Source organism: Macrobrachium nipponense, chromosome 6, assembly GCF_015104395.2.
Source record: "Macrobrachium nipponense isolate FS-2020 chromosome 6, ASM1510439v2, whole genome shotgun sequence".
Lineage (NCBI taxonomy): Eukaryota > Metazoa > Arthropoda > Malacostraca > Decapoda > Palaemonidae > Macrobrachium > Macrobrachium nipponense.
This window is the reverse complement of record NC_061108.1, coordinates 57134931-57156403: the sequence shown is the minus strand read 5'-3', so window position 1 is coordinate 57156403 and position 21473 is coordinate 57134931. Positions and strand designations below refer to the sequence as shown.

The 21473-nt window shown below is 35.6% G+C and overlaps 1 protein-coding gene across 6 annotated transcripts in view; it reads right to left on the bottom strand.

Annotated features, from left to right (window-relative positions):
• The window catches only part of LOC135216379 (long-chain fatty acid transport protein 4-like), a 447308-nt gene that overhangs the window by 181721 nt on the left and 244114 nt on the right, over positions 1 to 21473 (bottom strand). For 5 of the 6 annotated variants that reach the window (XM_064251647.1, XM_064251650.1, XM_064251644.1 and 2 more), the window contains exon 7: positions 10543 to 10690. In XM_064251647.1, coding sequence (XP_064107717.1) covers positions 10543 to 10690 — 148 coding nt within the window. Of the gene's footprint in view, positions 1 to 6362; positions 6565 to 10542; positions 10691 to 21473 lie in introns of all 6 variants that reach the window. The other variant, XM_064251648.1, reaches the window with a different exon arrangement.

The window sequence follows — 21473 nt, the reverse complement described above, 5'->3', positions numbered from 1 at the left end:
ATCATTTAGCTAATGCTGATTACAAGGAGCATATCAAGTTTTAAGCAAAGTTTTGGCTGAATTTGGGGATATTGTGGCTTTAAAAGGGGATAAATAAGGGCTGATTAAGGTGCTAGAACATAAGGTGAATCTAGAAAAGGGGACCAAACCCATTTTCATCCCTGCATAACGCATACCCTACAAAATCAGGGAACAAGTAGAGAACGAGGTTAGTAAATGGGATGAGGATGGAATTATTAGAACCAGTGTGTCCCGGTACAACTTTCCCTTGTTTGCGGTGCATAAGAAGGATGGTTTAGTCTGAGTATGTGTAGATTTCCAGAAATTGAATGAGAAAACAATTTCTGACAGTTATCCAGTTGCCTGCATACCTGACCTTTTTGTGGAAATTGGGGGATGTAGGATATAATTTTCAATAGACCTTATGCAGGGATTTTTGCAGGTTCCTCTTAGTGAAGATAGTCAGGAATTTTCTGCATTCTCATTGCCCAAGGGGCATTTCGAGTTTATGCGGATGCCTTTTGGTTTATCAGGTAGTCCCATGACTTTTATGAGGTTGGTGAACACAGTTTTACATGGGCTATTAGGCAAGAATGTCTTTGAGTACATGGATGATAAACTGATTGCAACAGATTCGATCAAACATCACATGGAAGAGCTTCAGGAAGTCCTGAGGAGACTTAGGTTAGAGAGCTTGAAAATTAAGTTAGCCAAGTGTGACTTTTTGAAGAAGCAGATTGCATATTAAAGTCATGTCATATCTAAAGAAGGAGTTAGAGTAAATGATGATAAAGTCAAAGCAATTGCAGAATTTCCTGTCCCTACGACAAAGAAATAAGTTGGGTCATTCTTGAGGATGGAAGGTTTTTTTCTAGGTTGAAGGGTTTTTCTATCTTGGCAGCTCCTTTAACATATGTGTTGCAGGAGGATATTCAATTTCCTTGGGGGGAGCCACAACAGGTTGCTTTTCAGAAAGTTTAAGATGCATTAATGAGTCCCCCCAGTTCTGAAATTTCCGGATTTCAATGAACCTTTCACACTAGTGACTGATGCCAATCAGGAGGGTATAGGTCCTTGCCTTATGCGGAAATTCAAAGGGCAATTCCATTCAATAGGTTATTATATCAGGGTGGCCTCCTCCTCCTCCTCCTCCTGCTCCTACTCTCCTGAACCTGAAGTGTCTTCTTCCTTGTTGGCAGCCCTCGTCGGGTCTTCCAAATACTGGTCTGTCAGGGGATCAGTGTGGGCATCAGTGAGGGTGCCAACTTCATCCTCAGTGATATCGTCAAAGCCTTCACCATCAAGAATCCTTACAACTGGACCGCCTTATTCATTGACGAATGCTGGACTGCCTCAGAAGAGAAGCTTGTATAATTATGGATACAATCCGGCCACAATTTACTCCAGCTGCCTCCAAGGTCTATTTCTTCATGTCCTTCAGCAATCTGTCGATGATGGACAGACACGAGGCAATCGTGAATTTACGCAAATACTTTTTCAGAGTAAATTCACTGTCATGGTCCATTACATCAACAAGGCGCTGGAGGAGAGTGGTGGTGTTGGGAGGGAGGAACTTGAGCTGAACTCCCTTGTAATGAAGATCGAGAGGGTGGCCACCAGCATTATCCATAATCAGCAACACCTAGAACTACCTGTCTAAATCGCCAAGGTATTGCCAAACTTGGGGAATGAAGCTCTGATGGAACCAGTACTCTGTTTGTTTGTTGACTTTGGTGATCCAGGCCTTGGGATTATGCATCCAGGTGATGGGCAGCGATGCCTTGTTCTTATTCTTGAGTGCCATGGGGTTTGCAGCCTTGTAAATGAGGCCTGGTTTCAGTATAAAGCCAGCCGCATTCCCACACATTAGGAGGGTAACCATATCTTTCTATGCCTTGAATCCAGAAGCTTTGACTTCATCCTTCATATGGTAAGTCTGAGACAGCATCTCCTTCCAGAACAGGCCAGTCTCATCCATACTGAACACCTGTTCTGGGCGGTATCCTTTCTCCTAGATTATTTTCTTGAAGGTCTTGGGGTATTTCACAGCTGCCTCTTTGTCTGCTGATGCTGCTTCCTGGGTAGGGAACCAAACTTTTGGTGGAACCACTTCTGGAACCAGTGAAACCATCCTTTGCTCGCCTGAAAGCCCTTCAGGAGCTGAAGATGGTCCCGGTTGTGATGCTTCCTCTTCCCCTTCTTTGTCTTATTCAGGCACAAATTCATCAAAACCCACGAATTCTAATTCCCCATCTTCATCATCTTCCTGTGCCTCTATGTTGCCACCTTCCGTAGCAGTTGATAATTGCTGGTAGAGCTGTTGCGCTTTCTTGCACACGATGGAGTCATGGGGCACATTCTTCTTACGGCAGTCTTTGATCGAGTACATGAGTGCGGATTCCATCCGTGCAATTGTTTTATCTCGCACAGTCAACATTGTTGTAGCTATACCAAAGTAGCTCATGCTTACACTTTTTCTGATTTCACTTCTTTTTTTTTAATAACGTGTCTCACCATACTCTCATTCACATTAAAAAGGTGGCTAACAGCGGCGAAACTTTTGCCCTCTTCAACATATCAAGAACTTTCTTTTTCTCATTGATCTTCATGAAAGCCTTCTTTCTTTTGGGCTCTTTGCCAGAAGCCTTGGAAGGAGCAAGGCGCTTTTTAGGAGTCATTATCGGCATGATTCACACGGAAAAACACAGATTCGTGATTACATCCTCATATATCTGTAACTCTCTATGCAGTGAGGCTGATGAAGAAGAGATGCGAGGTACCGATCGTTCCATCTTTGCGAAATGGGACTTGAGTTTTAACCAATCAATGCCAAGTGTACACCTATGAGTGTACAGCTAATGAGGGCCAAGAAAAATGAATGTTGCTCCTGGATTGGTTGATTTGCAGATGACAGCCAATAGCATGTTGAGTATCATTTTGTCTGGGTATTGCTCTAAGAAAGCGTCACAGTGTTATACAATTTGTTTATCTGCGGAGCGCTGGCTTGGGTGAAGCATCTTTTAAGAAAAAAATTATGTTATTGAAATTTTGCTGCATTTATATTAACTTATTACTGAACTGTAATATTTGGAAATTGATCAATCTTTTTTCATCACAAAAAATGTAGTCACGAAAATATACTTAGTAGGTATGCATGAAAATACTATGTACCGCAGACGGAAACAGCTATTCCTATTGTCTTATGTATTTTAGATATGCTCTGCGTAATTATAGTATCATCCTAGAACACTTTATGTAAAGTGAGTATAATATTTAAAAATCATCTTAAAACAAAAATTTCATAAAATGTACAGTCTGCGCATAATATCAATGCGCAACTTATGCCCAACTGACCCAATGCAGTTCAATGTTCTATCATTTGTGTGTGTTTTGCATGCGCAGTATGGTATATACTATGGACTAAGAATATTCCTTAAAATGTCCTCTAAACGTTTTGCTTCTCCTAAAGCTTCTGGCAAAGAGCTTAAGTGTCAGAGGCCCTTACAGTTAATGACAGATGAGAATAGACAAGATTGTTATGTTAAGAGAGGGCAAAAGTCATGAGAAGTAGCAGGCCATTACAGCATGACTGAAAGTGCACTTGCCTGCAATGAGAATGAGTATAAACATGGTAAAATACTTGTGGAAGTCATTCTTGCAGAAATACTCGCCGCCCTCTTTACTACTATCCTACCAACGGACCAGTACTTTAAAGAATTTCGTGGTCTCTATAATCTGATCCGGGGAGTCAGATAGATACAGACAATGATCAAGGCAAGGGATAAAAATAAAGAAAGGGTGACATATTTTACCAATACTGTTACTGAACTCATGAAGCCCTATCATAACGCCTTTGTGAGCATGTACAGGTACCTCCATATGATGCAGCCTTTGGATATACCTGACAAAACACCTCCTGAAAAAGGTGAAGAGGCCAGAGGATATGAAACTCCTCTACTTTGCTGTGAAGTTTATCTTCATCGCCATTCATCAAACTGCATAAACTAATATCATCATCATCTATAATCAACACTCATCACCAGTAAGTAATTGTATGATTTAATATTAGTCTTATTATCATATTTAATGTCACATATACAGTAAATAATATGAAAATACAGAGTAATGCAGTACGAAAAAAATTCATATCCATGAATAGTGGGGACCTGTGAATATTCTTATAGATACATTCCACAGAAAAACCTGCGAACGAGCTAGTCCTTCCATGAGTTTTTTTAAAGAGAGGTTCCACAGAAACCCACGAATAGGCGACTCTGCCAATCTTGAAAACATGAATATGGGGGGTACACTGTACTGTACTATATACAGTACACGGAAAATCTGAATTTTCACAGAAAGTGGGGCCAGAAATATAGTTTAAGAGCTTGTAAAGCTGTAGTGATAATAGTGAGCAGAAAAGAAATTAAAGTAGATGCACATGCCCACACACACACACACACAATTGTTAATACGAGAGCTGATCATTCTGCAGAGTACACTGAGTTAAGAATATGATAAGAATATGATCCCAATTGTGAAAAATACTGAAACAATTATAACTGTGACTGTTAAAGAAATCAAGACTGACAAAACAGGTCTTAAAACACTCAAGGAAATAGGAAAAATGTTGATCTGGATAAATAGAAAATTTCAGGTGGTAGTGTTACCAAGGCCCTGAATTATGAAAAAGCAAAAGATAAAATGAAGTTACTTTATGCAGCATTTATCTGTGTTAAATCTAATTATTGTTTTCTTTATTCGTGACTATGTTGTGTATTAAAGTAAAATACAAGCCCATCGTTGCAAAAAGGCCATCTACACTGGCACTGTCTAGGGTGATCTGGTACGAATGATTTCACTGCACAATATTTTTAAAGGGAAAAATTTTAGTACTCGTCCTTTTCGACACTTGTGCCTTCTGAAACCAATTAATGAGTACTGAGGTATCACTATATATATGACAATAGCATGAAATATAAATAAGATCATATGTCACAACATGAAACAAAACAAGCTGTAGGAAGTTCTTTGACGTTAGTGAATGACTTTGTGCATTCGTATGTATCCTATGCAAATGACTGCATTCATCTTTTAGTATTGCAAAAATAAAAAAATGAGAAAATACAGCAAAAATATAAATAAGAATAGCATAAAGTATAAATAAAAAAATCATAAGCAAAATATGAACCAAGCTCAATCAAGTCCTCCAATGTGGAGAGTGAGTTTATGCATTCGTACATACCCAAAGAAATTCTTTTGAGTAGTAAAAATAAAAAAAGAGACAATACAGTAACAATATACATGACAACACTGTAAATTATATAAAAGAAAATTACAAAATGGATAGGAATCCTCTAGACAAGTAAACGTGCTTAGTTGCAAATTTCAACTATTTACTTTAGAAGCGGCAGCAATGAATTAAGTCAACAGAATTACCATTTATTTTGCAAGTCCTTCACTAAAATTTGACTTTATTTTCATCTAATAGTATACTATCTTTTTTCCTTATTATTCAACTTTTACTGATTTACATGGTATTTTAAAGAGAGGATGAGGTGGTTAAATGTTAAGTGTATCCTAACCAAAACAGACTGTAATCCATGAAAATCACTAGTTCAGCACCCTGCAGGTCCCAAAGTTGCCAGATTAGTGATAGTTAACCTGTACAGTAATATGAATATATACACACAGTGAAAGGAAATTGAGGCCATTTTGTGATATATATATATATATATATATATATATATATACATATATATATATATATATGTATATATATATATATATATATATATTAATTATATATATATAGTATATATATATATATATATATATATATATATATATATATATATATCATAATATATATATATATTATATTATATATATATATATATATATATTATATATATCTTGAACTACAAGAGCAAAACAAGTAGATGTTCTTACCCCACATATAAATCTTGACAAAAACTGAATGACTAATGAACTCTAAAAAGCACCTTATTTAACTTAGTTCTACATAAATATCCTAACATTCCCACTATGCCTTTCAGTTGACAGCCAATGAAGTACATTTTTATTATAACTTAATATTCCTCCAAAAATAACTTTAATGCAAAAGTATATGTTGATCTCAGAAAAGCATTACATAATCATGCTCAGGCGGAAAAATACAACAAAATCAAAATATCTGGGAAAGTAATCAAGTCATCAAGAATACTTCATCGGTTGCAGCATCAATGGCATAACAGAACCTACCCTGACAATAAAGCTTCACACATTCCCCTGAATGGCATACCAGAATCTACCATAACAATATAGCTTCAAACATTCCCCTGAATATGTTACGGCTCTCTTACCGTAACCTGATATTTTTTACAGTCTTTCCAGTAGGCCGTAACAGAAAATTTCCTTTTCAAAACCACTGACATTCCTCCTAACAGAGCCTGGCCTGAACCCAAAATCCCTGCTGCCAAGTGATAAAGAGGTAGTGGAGAGTAGACAACATCAGAAGTCCACAATCCAATCATTACTTCTCCTGCTAGCACTGCTAAAATTCCCCTGGTGGGCCAAAGACAAAAGATATGAATAGTTTAAGATGAAAAAATGGCTGTAAAAAATCAGCTATTACATATTCCAGTGATGATCATAGATATGTTAAGTAAATAACACTAGTACAAAACAATTATGACCACATCAGACACCTGGACTGAGATACTACTCCTTAATCGACTCAAAATAACTGTAGTTATTACCCTTTCTTTCAAGGCAATGACAGGATTTCGTAGGTGTTGAGTTTTTCCAGTTTTCTCTAGTATGCCTCTTCTTTCCCAACGTTATCCCTACGTTAAGGGGTCGGTTGCTTGATGCGCCTTCTCCACTGCCTTTTATCAAAGGCGTCACCCTCCACCAAACCACTTCTCTCCATATATTCCTTCACTTTATCTCATCATCTAATTCTCGGTCTCCCTCTTGATCTTCTTTCTCTAACAGGTTCTTCCCAAGCCCTCTTCACTCACTTCTCATCACCCATCCTTAACACATGCCCATACCATCTCCATCATGACTCTCTTATCACCTTTGTTATCTTTACCAAGCCTGCTCTTCTTATTTCATCATTTTCCAATCTCTCAAGCAGTGATATTCCCATAATCCACCTCAGCATTCTCATCTCTGTTCTCTCAAGCTTTACTTCCTCTTTTCTTCTTAGAGCCCATGTTTCCGATCCATACATTAACACTGGTCTTATCACTGTGCTATGGATCTTGACTTTTAGTTTGATTGGTATTCTCTTATCTCATACAACTCCAGCTACATCTCTCCACATCCCCTAAGCTGCTTTTATCCTACTGTCCACTTCAGCCTCTCATCCTCCCTCTTGGCTTAAAGTAGAACCTAAGTATTTAAACTTTTCTACCTGTTTTATAATCAAGCCTCTTTTTTCTTGTAATATCTTCCTTACTGCTCACCAAAACCTGTTTTATTCACATTTACCTTCAAGCCATCTCTCTCTAAAGACTTCTGCCATTCTCCAACCCTTCTCTGTATGTCCTCCTTGTCTTCAGCAGTAATCACAAGATAATAGGTGTACAACAACTTCCACAGCACTTCATTCCTGATCTCTTCACTCAACACATCCATGACCAACACTAACTACAAAGTTTTCTGTTTCCCCAACTGCCGTTGTTACTTTTGTGCTCGTTCTTTGATATATCATCTCGACCAGCTTAACCAACTCTTCAGGGACTTTCCTCTTCCTCAAACACCAAAACATCACTTATGCACAATAAAGCATCTGGTTTCTCTCTAGCCTCTTTTCCTGTAGCTGTAGTACTATGAAGATGGCATCCACCATCCCTCTTCCTCTCATGAATTCATACTGCTGTTTCTCGATTTTTAGTCTCTCTTAATCTCTCATCCAGTATTTTCTCTAAAACTTTCAATCTATGCTCTGTTATTTTAATTCCCCTGTAATTACCTAAATCCATGACATCTCCCTTCTTCTTGTATAAAAATACCATCAGACTTTCCTCCCAGTCCCTTGGCATTTCTTCCTCTTCCCATATAGCTTTTAATAAATCCAGCATCCATTTCTCCCTTTCTGTACCTAGTAATTTTATAATCTCAATTTGGAACTCTGATGGACCTGATGCTTTACCATTCCTCATTTTATTTAATGCTCTCTTCACTTCTAGAGTGGCTGTACCTTCTCAAAAGAAATTATATCAAGTGCATTACTGAAGTCTTAACAACTGTGAAATTTACAAGACTGCTCATACTCAACCTGGGTTACTGGCTTGAACTGGTCAACCTAATGCAGGACACCAGGTAGCTCAATACATGAAGAACATCGAATCCCCTAAATGTACTGTACTATACACTGTACAAACTAAATTGTATAGTTGTACACTAGCACTCTTGACAGTAATTCATTTTCCTGTTTGTAAATACGTACATGTGGTTTAGGAAAGAGAACAATACTACCAGCAGTCCCGGGTTATCAGCAATCTGGTTTTAAGGCGCTTGTCTAGTGATGATGACAACTGGATTTTTGGTGAGGGTATGCAGCGATACCCAGTTATTGGCACTGATAACCAGGGATCAGTGGTAATATCCCCAATTTTCGGTTATCAGCGATTGTCTATTATCTTCATGCTGTTGGGAACGGAACCTGTAGGTTCAGGAGGGGGAACTCCGACCTAATGCTCTGGTACAGTAACTATTTCAAATTGCACACCGCCACTCACAACTAACACAGCACCCATCCTCAGTGAACAACACGCGAGCAACAGGTTTCTGCCATCACGACGTCTGTTTACCAGGTATGAAAATTGATTTTTCGGATGTCTGTTGTTAATTTTCATGGTTATCATATGGTGTCTCACATCAGTGACTATGGCGTGATTGTTTCGAGTAAGTTTTTACCATATTTAGCCATACTGACATGTTATAGAGTGAAATGAAGTGTGTCTTTTTGAAGTGGCTGCTATGGCACTGCTGTGAAAAAAAATGGTGGTGTGGGGGTACATCGACTGCCAACATGTGGGGGGAAAACACTAATGTTTGAAATTTTGAAATACTTGACAAAACATAACAAAAAGTGACTAATTATGTATATTAGCATGAAAGTAAATGGTGGTGGTCAACTATATTACATTTAAATGAAGTGGAACAGCATTTTTTTTTTGTAAAGTTGAAGGCGATTTTTAGTGAATTATGATGCGAAGTCTGCTTTCTTCAAGGACGCCTTTACCTTCACTACCATTTTGGACGAAGCATCTGTCAAGCCAGGACAGTGTAAGGGTGTCCTGGTAACCACCAAGGCTGCCACCAAGAGGCAGGCTGACGTGGTCAAGGTATACCCCCTCTGATTGTCTTCAACATGTACTTCTGAGCCTGTAGTAGTCTACAGGCTAAGGTATTTCTTTGTATATAGTTTATGTCTTGAATTTCCTCTATACTTTGTATATAATTAGGCTATAAGCTGCTCAAATACTCTTTAAGGTGTCTTAACTTCCCTCTCTGGTTCAAATGGTTGTTAATAGTTAATAAATTTATTTTGTTGAAGATATATTTATAGAATGATTTCTGTCTGCCAGTCAAGTTTGTTTTGTCAAATAAATATCAATTTTTTATGTGCTTATCTTTCATTTCATCACTTAATAATGATGGGGTGTGGCTAGGGTTATCATATATGTTGGTTTCAGGTGAAAAAAAGACAATGTTTTTCATTTTATGAACTTCAAAAATAAGGGTTGATGTTCCCCCGCTCCCCAGTCGTTGTTCCCCTATGGTAGGTGAAAACCGACCGAGGCTACAAAAATTTTTGAAGTGCAAAATATGACACTTATTTTCTGAGTTGCTAATTTATGAGTATACCCTAGGTGTGCCATGTTGTGTATTTTTTTTGGCACAGTTTGCACTCTCTCAGGTACAAAATGGAACTTTTATGGAGGTCTTTCTACTAATAGGTGGGTGTTCACCTACCTCCCCTACCAGTAATTAGTGGGATATGGAAATACATAATGAGATTTTGTTTGGGCCAAAGAGGTTTTAACTTGCATGGTCATGATCAATGACACTGCTTTAGCCAAACTCTATCAAGGGTTCAATAGCACACAGTCAGTAAACAAAGTATGGGGCTTGTGCTGTAAATAAAGTCTCTTTCTTTAGAAGACATTCGCGAAAAGTTACTGAGCATTTCTTGTGTACCATCATATTGTCATATCAATCAGCATGCATGACTTGAATTTACTCTATCAAACTTATACTATTTACCACCAAATGAAGCTGAGATAAACATAGATGAATGAAAATCAGGGAAATTGAGCTACCACAATTGTAGCAAAATACCTGTTTCCAGTACCACATAATGTTAATCAGAAAATATCCCCCAAGTAGGTAATCATCAAGTACATAAAGATGATTATAACATAATGTTTTCTGTGATGCTAGTGAGTAATAATCAATCAATTTTCAAAGACAATGAACCTCAATTACATCATATATTCAGTTGTGTAACCATTTAGCCTTCCTTACCTTGAATGTTTGATTACAGCTGCCTTTGGCAAGCCAGTTGTGCCAGAAGTGTAAATGTAGACCATTTTGTCAACAAAGCCAACATTTTTCAATTGTGGGGGCGTACTGCTTTCAGCTGTGGCCAAGGCTGCATTAAGATTCACAGCATCTAGTAATGAAAATATAAAATATGTTTTAAAAAGCCAAAATTGTCAAACGTAAAGTGCAAACATTCTAACATAATGTCAGGTATCTCTTAAAAAATTCCTTTGAAGTGGCAAATCCAACAACTCATCTTGATTATTCAAAATATCCTTAAGATATCCGAGGGATAAATAACAGACACTATTTGCTATATCAACATTTGCATACATGTACAATGGACCCCTGCTACATTGCAGATTCAGTCATGCTGAGTTTTTTCTGTGAAATGTATCTCCAAATATATCATGGGAAAATTAACTCATTCACAGATTTTTTCGTAGAGCAATACACAATCACTAATTACTGTATTTTCATTTTACCATTTTTGTGACTAAATACATTTTTTATGATAAAAAAATTATTCAATAATGTTCAAATAACAATACTAATAAAAAAAACAGTAAAATATATCCCTAAGTATTAATCTACTACCATCATAATATGTACTGTATAAAAAAAACAATATTCACTCCTCTCTCCATGACAACACCCTATTGGCTGAAGGGGTTGGAAGTAGCCAATCATAAGGCTTGTAGATCGATGCTTCCATGCATAGGTAAACATATATGTACATATATTTTATTATACATAATTTATTTACTAATTTTCAAAAATTAATATGATGCAAAAATAGCAAAATATCAATCAAATGTTAAAGAAAAAGCTTGGTATATATTGTCACAGTGTGTAAGTTGTATTTCTTTATCTCTCAGTGATAGAGAAAATTTTTATGCATTTGTAAATTATTTGTCCATTTCTTTTGTAAGATAAATCCCTGATTTACTAATTTTCAAATATTAATATCAAAGTAAACAGAAAATGAAATTCATTAAATTAGGTAAGACTTAGCGCAACATAAATATTTTCCCTGACCTTTTTATCTCCGACGTGGAGGGAAGGTTGAAGGCATAACTGTCAATCAGCTTGACATACTGACATATGGGCAAAGTTTCTCTCTCTCTCTTACTGAGATAAGAGAAACTTTTTTTATGTATGCATAATATGTATGTTTGTTTTGTAAGATAAGTAAGTGATTTACTGTAATACAAAGGTAAACACAGAAAAATATCAATGTGAGAGATGGATGAATAGATTGATAGATAGATAGAAAAGTTGAGTTGTAGATAGAATATATATATAATATTATATATATGCTTTATTAATATATATATCTATATATATATATCTATATATATATATAGATATATAACACACACACACACACACACACACACCCACACACACACACACACACATACACACACACAGTGTTCCCCCCCGTATTCGTGGGGGATGTGTACCAGGCACCCCCCAAATAGTTCAAACCTGCGAATAGTTAGAACTCCCTTCTAAAAATGCCTATATCTGCCTATCTTGAAAGTTCAAATACCAAATGTATACTTAAAGTATCATCCTACATCAAATATACCATTGAATAGGTATTATTAATATCATTTCAAAGTCATCTTAAACATTTTACCATTAGAAATATATAAACAGCCAATAACAGAGAGAGAGAGAGAGAGAGAGAGAGAGAGAGAGAGAGAGAGAGAGAATAACTCCTTACGATAAATACATATATTTATTCCAGAGAAAGAGAGGACTGAACAATTATGTTTGTCTGTATATCAATTCTTTTGCTGAGAGAGAGAGAGAGAGAGAGAGAGAGAGAGAGAGAGAGAGAGAGAGAGAGAGAGAGAGAGAGAGAGAGAGGCTCATGTATTCTTTTGTCCAACAGGGTAATCTACAAGGATGCCTCCAAACCAAGTGATTAACATCCTACATCAAATTTACCTTAAATTATTATCATATTAATGTATTAATCTTAGAGATAGTGTTAAAATATTTTCAAAGTAATCCTAAACATTAGTACCCTTAAAGGTATATACGTACATACATACGAACTCCTAGCAGCCAAGAGAAAGAGAGAGAGAGAGAGAGTTACCAGTATGACATGCGTATCTTGTGGAGAGAGAGAGAGAGAGAGAGAGAGAGAGAGAGAGAGAGAGAGAGAGAGAGAGAGAGAGAGAGAGAGAGAGAGAGAGAGAGAGAGAGAGTTGTCCTTACAGTATTTAAAAGAGTGAAATTAAAAGATTACTGTATTTAAAAAACTCACATATGAATTTTTTAATTACAGTTACAGTAGTACCTCGAGATACGAAAGGCTCAATTTACGAAAAACTCGAGATACGAAAGCCAATACGAAAAATTTAACGGCTCTACATACAAAAAGTTTTCAAGATGCGAAAGGTTTCTGAAAGTCCGAGATTCACCCGGATAACAATTTTGAAAATCGCGCCGCGCGTCGCCATCTTAGTACTAGTAGACTCGCCACCATCCTCCTGCTCTCCCATTGGTTCCTGATGCTAGTCGCGGCCATGAAATCCTTCTCTCCTATTGGCCAGCGTCCCTCCCATCATGCATCTACCATGTACACATGGTGGCGTGCTTTGGCCACTCGGTACCAGCATTGTTATAGTACGCACGCGGTATTCGTTTTCGGGATCGTCAATGTGTACGTTATTTAAAAAAAAAAGTGACCAAGATCTCTCACATGGGATAAGTGATCAAGGTCTCTCTCATGGGATAACTGGAAACTTTGCAAGGTTGGTAGAATATTCACTCCCTGCTGAACAGAAGGTGTAGACCAATCATTTACAACATGCATACCAGTACGTATAATCAAGGCACTTCAGTTTATGTTGAAGGTCAGCAGCCAAACATTCAGTACCCCAATCAGTTGCAGAGAGCATTTGGTTGAACAGGGTTTTGATGGACACCAGGGCCAACAGAGTCATGAGATGCAAAAAAAGAACCAAGTGATAAAAAACAGAAAGTTGAAATTTTGTAAAAAAAAAAAAAAAAAAAAAAACCTATGTAAAGTAAAAGAAAAAAGTAAAAAAAAAGGTTAAAATTCAAAAAAAGAAAAAAAAACGGCAGAAATTAAAGCCGCTTTTCATAAAGTGCAATCATTTGTAGAAGACACCCCCCGAAAAGGCTCACACAGGAACATTGTGTATGTATATTTTTTAAAGTGTACGTACGTACATATGTACAAAAGAAAAAAAAATGGCAGAAATTAAAGCCGCTTTTCATAAAGTGCAATCATTTGTAGAAGACGCCCCCCGAAAAGGCTCACACAGGAACATTGTGAAAAGTAGGCAGAAGCAATCTTCCTTGGATAGTTACGTATGTTCGTAGCCTCACTCGAAAGGTAAGCTTCCACATTTTACGTACAGTATATTTCTTGTTACCATGTACACTAATACGTATATACTTTATTTACAGGTTATATTTTGCATTTTTTTTTTATTAGTTTAGGTACTGAATGGTCCAAATTGTTGTAGTATTTCATTGTTTATAGGTCAATTTAGCTTTATTATGAAATTTACTGGGGTGTTTTTGGAGGGCTTGGAACGGATTAGCCATTTTACATGTAAAATGTGGTCCAAGATACGAAAACCTCATGATACGAAAGGTGCCTCGGAACAGATTAATTTCGTATCTCGAGGTACTACTGTATAGTATTGTTATTATACATATTATAGTATTATTATTGGAAAATATTAATAATAAACTTATTGCATACATGTACCATAAAAATGATCTCATCTCAGTAAGAGAGAGAGAGAGAGAGAGATACTGCATAAAAACCATTAAATTCGTTGACCATTGTATGGCACCGTTACTTGACATGTTTGACAGTTTCCCAGCTCCGAGCGTCACTGGCTTATGAGAAGGTAGGGAAATTGATACAGAAAAAGACGAAGGGAAGAATTTTCATTTGAAATTAGTTATTATTATTATTATTATTATTATTATTATTATTATTTGATAATATTAACCCTCTTACGCCGAAGCGGTAAAAAAAAAATTGTCTCCCGTGTGCCGGAGGTGTTTCAGAGTGAGCGCAGAAACGGAAAAAATATTTTTTTCAAAAAATCACAGCGAGCTTAGTTTTCAAGATTAAGAGTTCATTTTTGGCTCCTTTTTTGTCATTGGCTGAAGTTTAGTATGCAACCCATCAGAAATGAAAAAAATGAAACATTATCATTATTATAAATAATGCGATATATGATCGCGCAAAAAATGAAATTTCATAATATAAGTTGTATTCAAATCGTGCTGTGCGCAAAACGGTTATAGGTAACAAGTTACTTTTTTTCGTTGTAATGTACACTAAATTGCAATCCAATTTTTGGTATATAACACATGTAAAACGATAAAAGCAACACAGAGAAAATATTATAAAAAAATAATGCATGAATTCGTAACGCGCGGACGTAAACAAATATTTTTTTCAAAAATTCACCATAAATCTAAATATTGTCCTAGAAACTTCCAATTTCTTTCAAAATGAAGACGAATGATTGAATATTACTATACTGTAAGAGTATTAGCTTACAATTGCAGTTTTTGACCATATCTGACGAGTTAAAGTTGACCGAATGTAGAATTTTTTTATATATATTTTTTATATGCAATTATTTCGGAAATAAGAAAAGCTACAACCTTCAAATATTTTTCGTTTTATTCTACATGAAATTCCGCACATCTTCATATATAAAACTCTATGAAATGCTGCTAATATGAAACGGAGCAAATATTCCGAGAATGGGACGTACACATTTCGGAGATTTGTGGCGGAGAATCCGCACACGGAGGGAAGGAAAGATTTTTTTTTAAATTCACCATAAATCTAAATATTTTGCTAGAGACTTCGAATTTGTTTCAAGATGAAGATAAAGGACTGAATATTACTAGACTGTAAGAGTTTTAGCTTACAATTGCGTTTTTCGACCATTTCGGTAGAGTCAAAGTTGACCGAACGTGGTTTTTTTTCTATTTATCGTGATTTATATGCAAATATTTCAAAAATGAGAAAAGCTACAACGTTCAATTATTTTTAGTTGTATTCTACATGAGATTGCGCACATTTTCATATATAAAACTTTATGTAACGGCTAATTTAAAATGGTGCAAACATTACCACAATCGCATGTATGATTTTTTCGGAAGAGTTACCGCACGGACGTAAAGAAAATGTTATTTTTTTCATGAATTCACCATAAATCGAAATATTGTGCTAGACTTCCAATTTGTTGCAAAATGAAGGTAAATGCTTGAATATTACTAGAATATAAGCGTTTTAGCTTACAATTGCGTTTTTCGACCATTTCGATAGAGTCAAAGTTGACAGAAGGTTGAAATTTTGGCAATTATCGTTATTTTTATGAAAATATCTCAAAACTGATAAAAGCTACAACCATGGGTTGTTTTTAGTTGTATTGTGCATGAAATTGCACACATTTCCATATATAAAACTTTATATAACGGCTAATTTTACAATGGTGCAAACATTACCACAATTGCATGTATGATTTTTTTCGGAAGAGTTACCGCGCGGACATAAGGAAAAAGTTTTTTCATAAATTCACCATAAATCGAAATATTGTGCTAGAGACTTCCAATTAGTTGCAAAATTAAGGTAAAGATTGAATATTACTAAAATATAAGAGTTTTAGCTTACAATTGCGTTTTTCGACCATTTCGGTAGAGTCAAAGTTGACCGAATGTTGAAATTTTGGCAATTATTGTTATTTATATGAAAATATCTCAAAACTTATAAAAGCTACAATCATGAGTATTTTAATGTTGCATTCTACATAAAAATTTGCATATTTTCATATATAATACTTCATGTAACGGCTAATTTACAATGGTACAAAAATTATGTCAAAGTGACTAAATAATTTCCGAGATGTGTCACAGATGCTTTTTAGTGCGGCAAGAAAGAAATTCGCGCTTGCGCGCCTGAGTAACGATTGTAAACAAAACAACACCTGATCCGTGAAAACTCCAGCATCCCCCAAGGCGCGTGATTCAAAAGTTTTAGGCTGGTAGGCCTATAAGTATTTTTCCGCGAATTTAAAAAAAAACTTTTGTAAGTCGACGTAAAATACGTCCAGTCGGCACACGGGAGACAAAAAATGTTGACGTAAAATACGTCCAGTCGGCGTAAGAGGGTTAATAAACACATGCATCTACCATAAAAATTCTCTCATCTCAGTAAGAGAGAGTTATCCTTATAAGTGAAATGGAAAGGTCATTTTTATCTCTTTAAAATACTACCACATACGAATTTTGTAATTACAGTTTTATTATTATTATTATTATTATTATTATTATTATTATTATTATTACTAACAACAGAAAATATCAATAAACAATTTGCATACAAGTACCATAAAAATTCTTTCATCTCAGTAAAAGAGAGAGAGAGAGAGAGAGAGAGAGAGAGAGAGAGAGAGAGAGAGAGAGAGTGGGTGTGTGTGTTTATCTATCTGTTCTCTAAGAAAATACTAATATCGCTTCCAGCGAAACAGAGGGAGGGAGTTATCACTATGACATACATATCTTGTGTGGCAAAAGAGAGAGAGAGAGAGAGAGAGAGAGAGAGAGAGAGAGAGAGAGAGAGAGAGAGAGAGAGAGAGAGAGAGAGAGAGAGAGAGAGAGAGAGAGAGAGGAGTTATCCTTAATTAAAGGAGTGAAATGGATAGATTATTGTTTCTTTAAAATACTATCACGTAATATGAATTTTGTAATTACAGTTATATTATTATTATTATTATTATTATTATTATTATTATTATCATTATTATTTGAAAGTATTAAAAACATATAGTACATGTAGTATAAAAATTCTTGAGTCTCAATAAATGAGAGAGAGATAGAGAGAGAGAAATTGCATGAACACTTGGTGGCAACAACTCAACAGCTCCTCCCCCTGGTCCCATAACTTGATATGTTTGACAGCTTTAGTACCTGGAGTTAGAGAGAGAAGACTGGGATATCCTTCATTCTTACATAATTTTTCAAATTTATAAACTAAAACCTTACTAATTCACATTAGTATTTTCTTTAATGAATTGATATTGTTGCTGTATACATTAATATTAATATTTGAAAGTAGTAATTCATTTATTTATCATACAAAAAAGATATACATCTCTGTAGGAGAGAGAGAGAGAGAGAGAGAGAGAGAGAGAGAGAGAGAGAGAGAGAGAGAGAGAGAGAGAGAGAGAGAGAGAGAGAGAGAGAGAGAGAATTACTATTCTTATTATCCCTTTAACGCCGATTGGATGTATTAAACGTCCACGAAAATTGTCTGTCGGTGCCGAACCGACGTACTGTACATCGACGAAAAAAGTTTTTTTTTTTAATTTGCGGAAAAATAGTTATAGGCCTACTAGGTGAAAACTTTTGAATCACGCGCCTTGGGGGATGGATGCTGGGAGCTCACGGATCAAGCTGTTGTTTTGTTTCCCATCATTACCCAGGCGTGCAAGCGCTAATTTCTTTCTTCTTGCACTGAAAAGCATCAGCGACACATCTCAGAAATTATTTTGTCACTTTGACATCATTTTTGCACCATTTTATATTAGCAGTTGCATAGAGTATTATATATAAAAATTTGCGCAATTTCATGTAGAATACAAAAATAAATAACCCATGGTTGTAGCTTTTATCAGTTTTGAAATATTTTCATATAAATAACAATAAGTGCCAACATTTCAACCTTCGGTCAACTTTGACTCGACCAAAATGGTAAAAAAACGCAATTGTATGCTAAAACTATTATATTCTAGTAATATTCAATCATTTACCTTTATTTTGCAACAAATTAGAAGTCTCTAGCACAATATTTCGATTAATGGTGAATTTATGAAAAACACTTTTTCTTTACGTCCACGCGGTAACTCTTCCAAAAAATCATAAAATTTTTTCGTCCGATTGCCGTAATCTTTGCACCATTTTAAATTAGCCGTTACATAAAGTTTTATATATGAAAATTTGCTATATTTCATGTAGAATAAAACAAAAAACAACACATGGTTGTAGCTGTTATCAGTTTTGAAATATTTTCATATAAATCACGATAAATAGAAAAAATTCGACCTTCAGTCAACTTTAACTTGACCGAAATGGTCGAAAACTGCAACTGTAAGCTACAACACTTACAGTCTAGTAATATTCAATCAATTACCTTCCTTTTGCTACAAATGGGAAGTCTCTAGCACAATATTTCAATTTATGGTGAATTTTAGAAAAACTTTCCTACGTTCGTGTGGTAACTGCCGAAAAAAATTAAAATTTAAAAAAATTTTTTTGTCTGACTGTCATAATGTTTGCACAGTTTTATATTAGCAGTTACATAAAGTTTTATATATGAAAATGTGCGCAATTTCATGTAGAATACAACAATAAATAACCCATGGTTGTAGCTTTTATCAGTTTTGAAATATTTTCATATAAATAACAATAAGTCAAAATATCAACCTTTGGTCAACTTTGACTCGACCGAAATGGTCGAAAAACGCAATTGCAAGCTAAAATTCTTACATCCTAGTAATATTCAATCATTTACCTTTATTTTGCAACAAATTGGAATCTCTAGCACGATATTTCGATTTATGGTGAATTTATGAAAAGAAAACATTTTCCTTACGTCTGCGCGGTAACTCTTCCGAAAAAAATCAGAAATTTTTTCGTCTAATTGTCGTAATGTTTGCAACATTTTAAATTAGCCGTTACATAAAGTTTTATATATGAAAATTTGTGATATTTCATGTAGAATACAACAAAAAACAATCATGGTTGTAGCTTTTATCAGTTTTGAAATATTTTCATATAAATAACAATAAGTGCCAACATTTCAACCTTCGGTCGACTTTGACACAACCAAAATGGTAAAAAAACGCAATTGTAAGCTAAAACTATTATATTCTAGTAATATTCAATCATTTACCTTTATTTTGCAACAAATTAGAAGTCTCTAGCACAATATTTCGATTAATGGTGAATTTATGAAAAAAAACTTTTTCCTTACGTCCGCACGGTAACTCTTCCGAAAAAGTCAAATTTTTTTTGTCCGATTGTTGTAATGTTTGCACCATTTTAAATTAGCCATTACATAAAGTTTTATATATGAAAATGTGCGCTATTTCATGTAGAATTCAACAAAAAAACATCCATGGTTGTAGCTTTTATCAGTTTTGAAATATTTTCATATAAATAACAATAAACAGAAAAAAATTTGACCTTCGGTCAACTTTAACTTGACCGAAATGGTCGAAAACTGCAACTGTAAGCTACAACACTTACAGTCTAGTAATATTCAATCAATTACCTTCATTTTGCAACAAACGGGAAGTCTCTAGCACAATATTTTGATTTATGGTGAATTTTTGAAAAGTTTTTTTTTTATGTCTGCACGTTACGAATTCATGCATCATATTGTGATAATATTTTCTGTGTTGCTTTGATCGTTCACAATTTGTTATATACAATACAATGAAAAAATAATTAACTCATTAGCTTTAACCGTTTTGCTCACAGCGCAATTTGTATACAATTATATATAATTATTTTTTTGAGCTGTCATATATTCCAATATTTATATATGATAATGATAATTTTTTTCATTTCTGATGGTTGCCTACTAAACTTCAGGCAATGACAGAGCCAAAATTGGCTTGTAGCTCCATGCTTTTTGAGAGAGTTTTGCCTCATTTTTTTGTTTTTTTTTTTGTTTTATGATTGACTTTAGTTCAATGTTTCACTGATACTGTATGGTAAACAACCGAGTGGACTGGCCAACTCAACGACTACCGCGGTGTTGGCCACCCTCCAAAAAAGTACTTTACCACTTTCTGACACCGGAGATGGCCATTAGTCATGAGTTCTTGGTTGTGATAACAGGAGCTCAAGACCTCTACTCTCTTTTCAAAGTATTTTCTTCAAAGTTAGAAATTAAGGCCCTATTTCAAGATTTAAACAGAGGGTAATGAAAAGTGTGGCCAACGCAGTGCACACTACCCCAAAATGCTTTCGAAATTTTTACTTAAGATTAAAAAAGTTTAGAAGATTGACCCCATCTCTATGTTTGCGGAGTCGCTTGTGTCAACAAACTTCCCATTTCCTGTGCTAAATCCGCACACCACTTGTACCCATAGACGCTGGGACACTTTCATCACAACAATCGTAAACCTGACCTCCAACCAGCACTTATTCGTATTTATTCAAGGGGACTACGGCATTCTTTGCAGTGTTTTGCAGCGTTTTGTGCTCTTCAATTGTTTATCAGTGTTGTCAATTGGTATGTTTACCCTATAAAAACTGGGTATAAGACTTACACAAAACCGGGGAAATAAGTGAAATTAGCCTATCTATTTGTAGTATATATACAGTTCAGGTAAAAATGATTGACGCCGTCAATTATTTTTGCCAAAAAGGACAGCAAGGTTCTCAACTCCAGTATTGGCCGAATTAAATGTCGTAAACATACGTCTGGCAATCACGTACCTTTCAGCTTCCCGCTCACAAGCACCCCTCCCCCATACCCTTGATGGTGCGTGGGTGGGAGGCCTCTGTTGCCTGGTAACATTGCTTTGTGAAACCTGTTTCCACGCATAGTTACCTGTGGTTTTTGCGGTGTAGTGCTGGATTATGCCGGGTAATAAGCACATTACTGAAACACAGGTTGCTCAGGTAGTTGCTTTGTACAAGCAACAAGTCAACCTCCGAAATTGCTGCTAGTGTCAGTGTGACGGTCAGAACTGCCCAGCGCTGGATTAAAAAGTTCAAGGATGGGGGGGTGAGAGGGCCCAACCCCAGGTTGGAACATTGACAGGGAGAAAGAGGCAACTAACCGACAGAAACCTCAGATTTCTTCGAATTGCTATTGA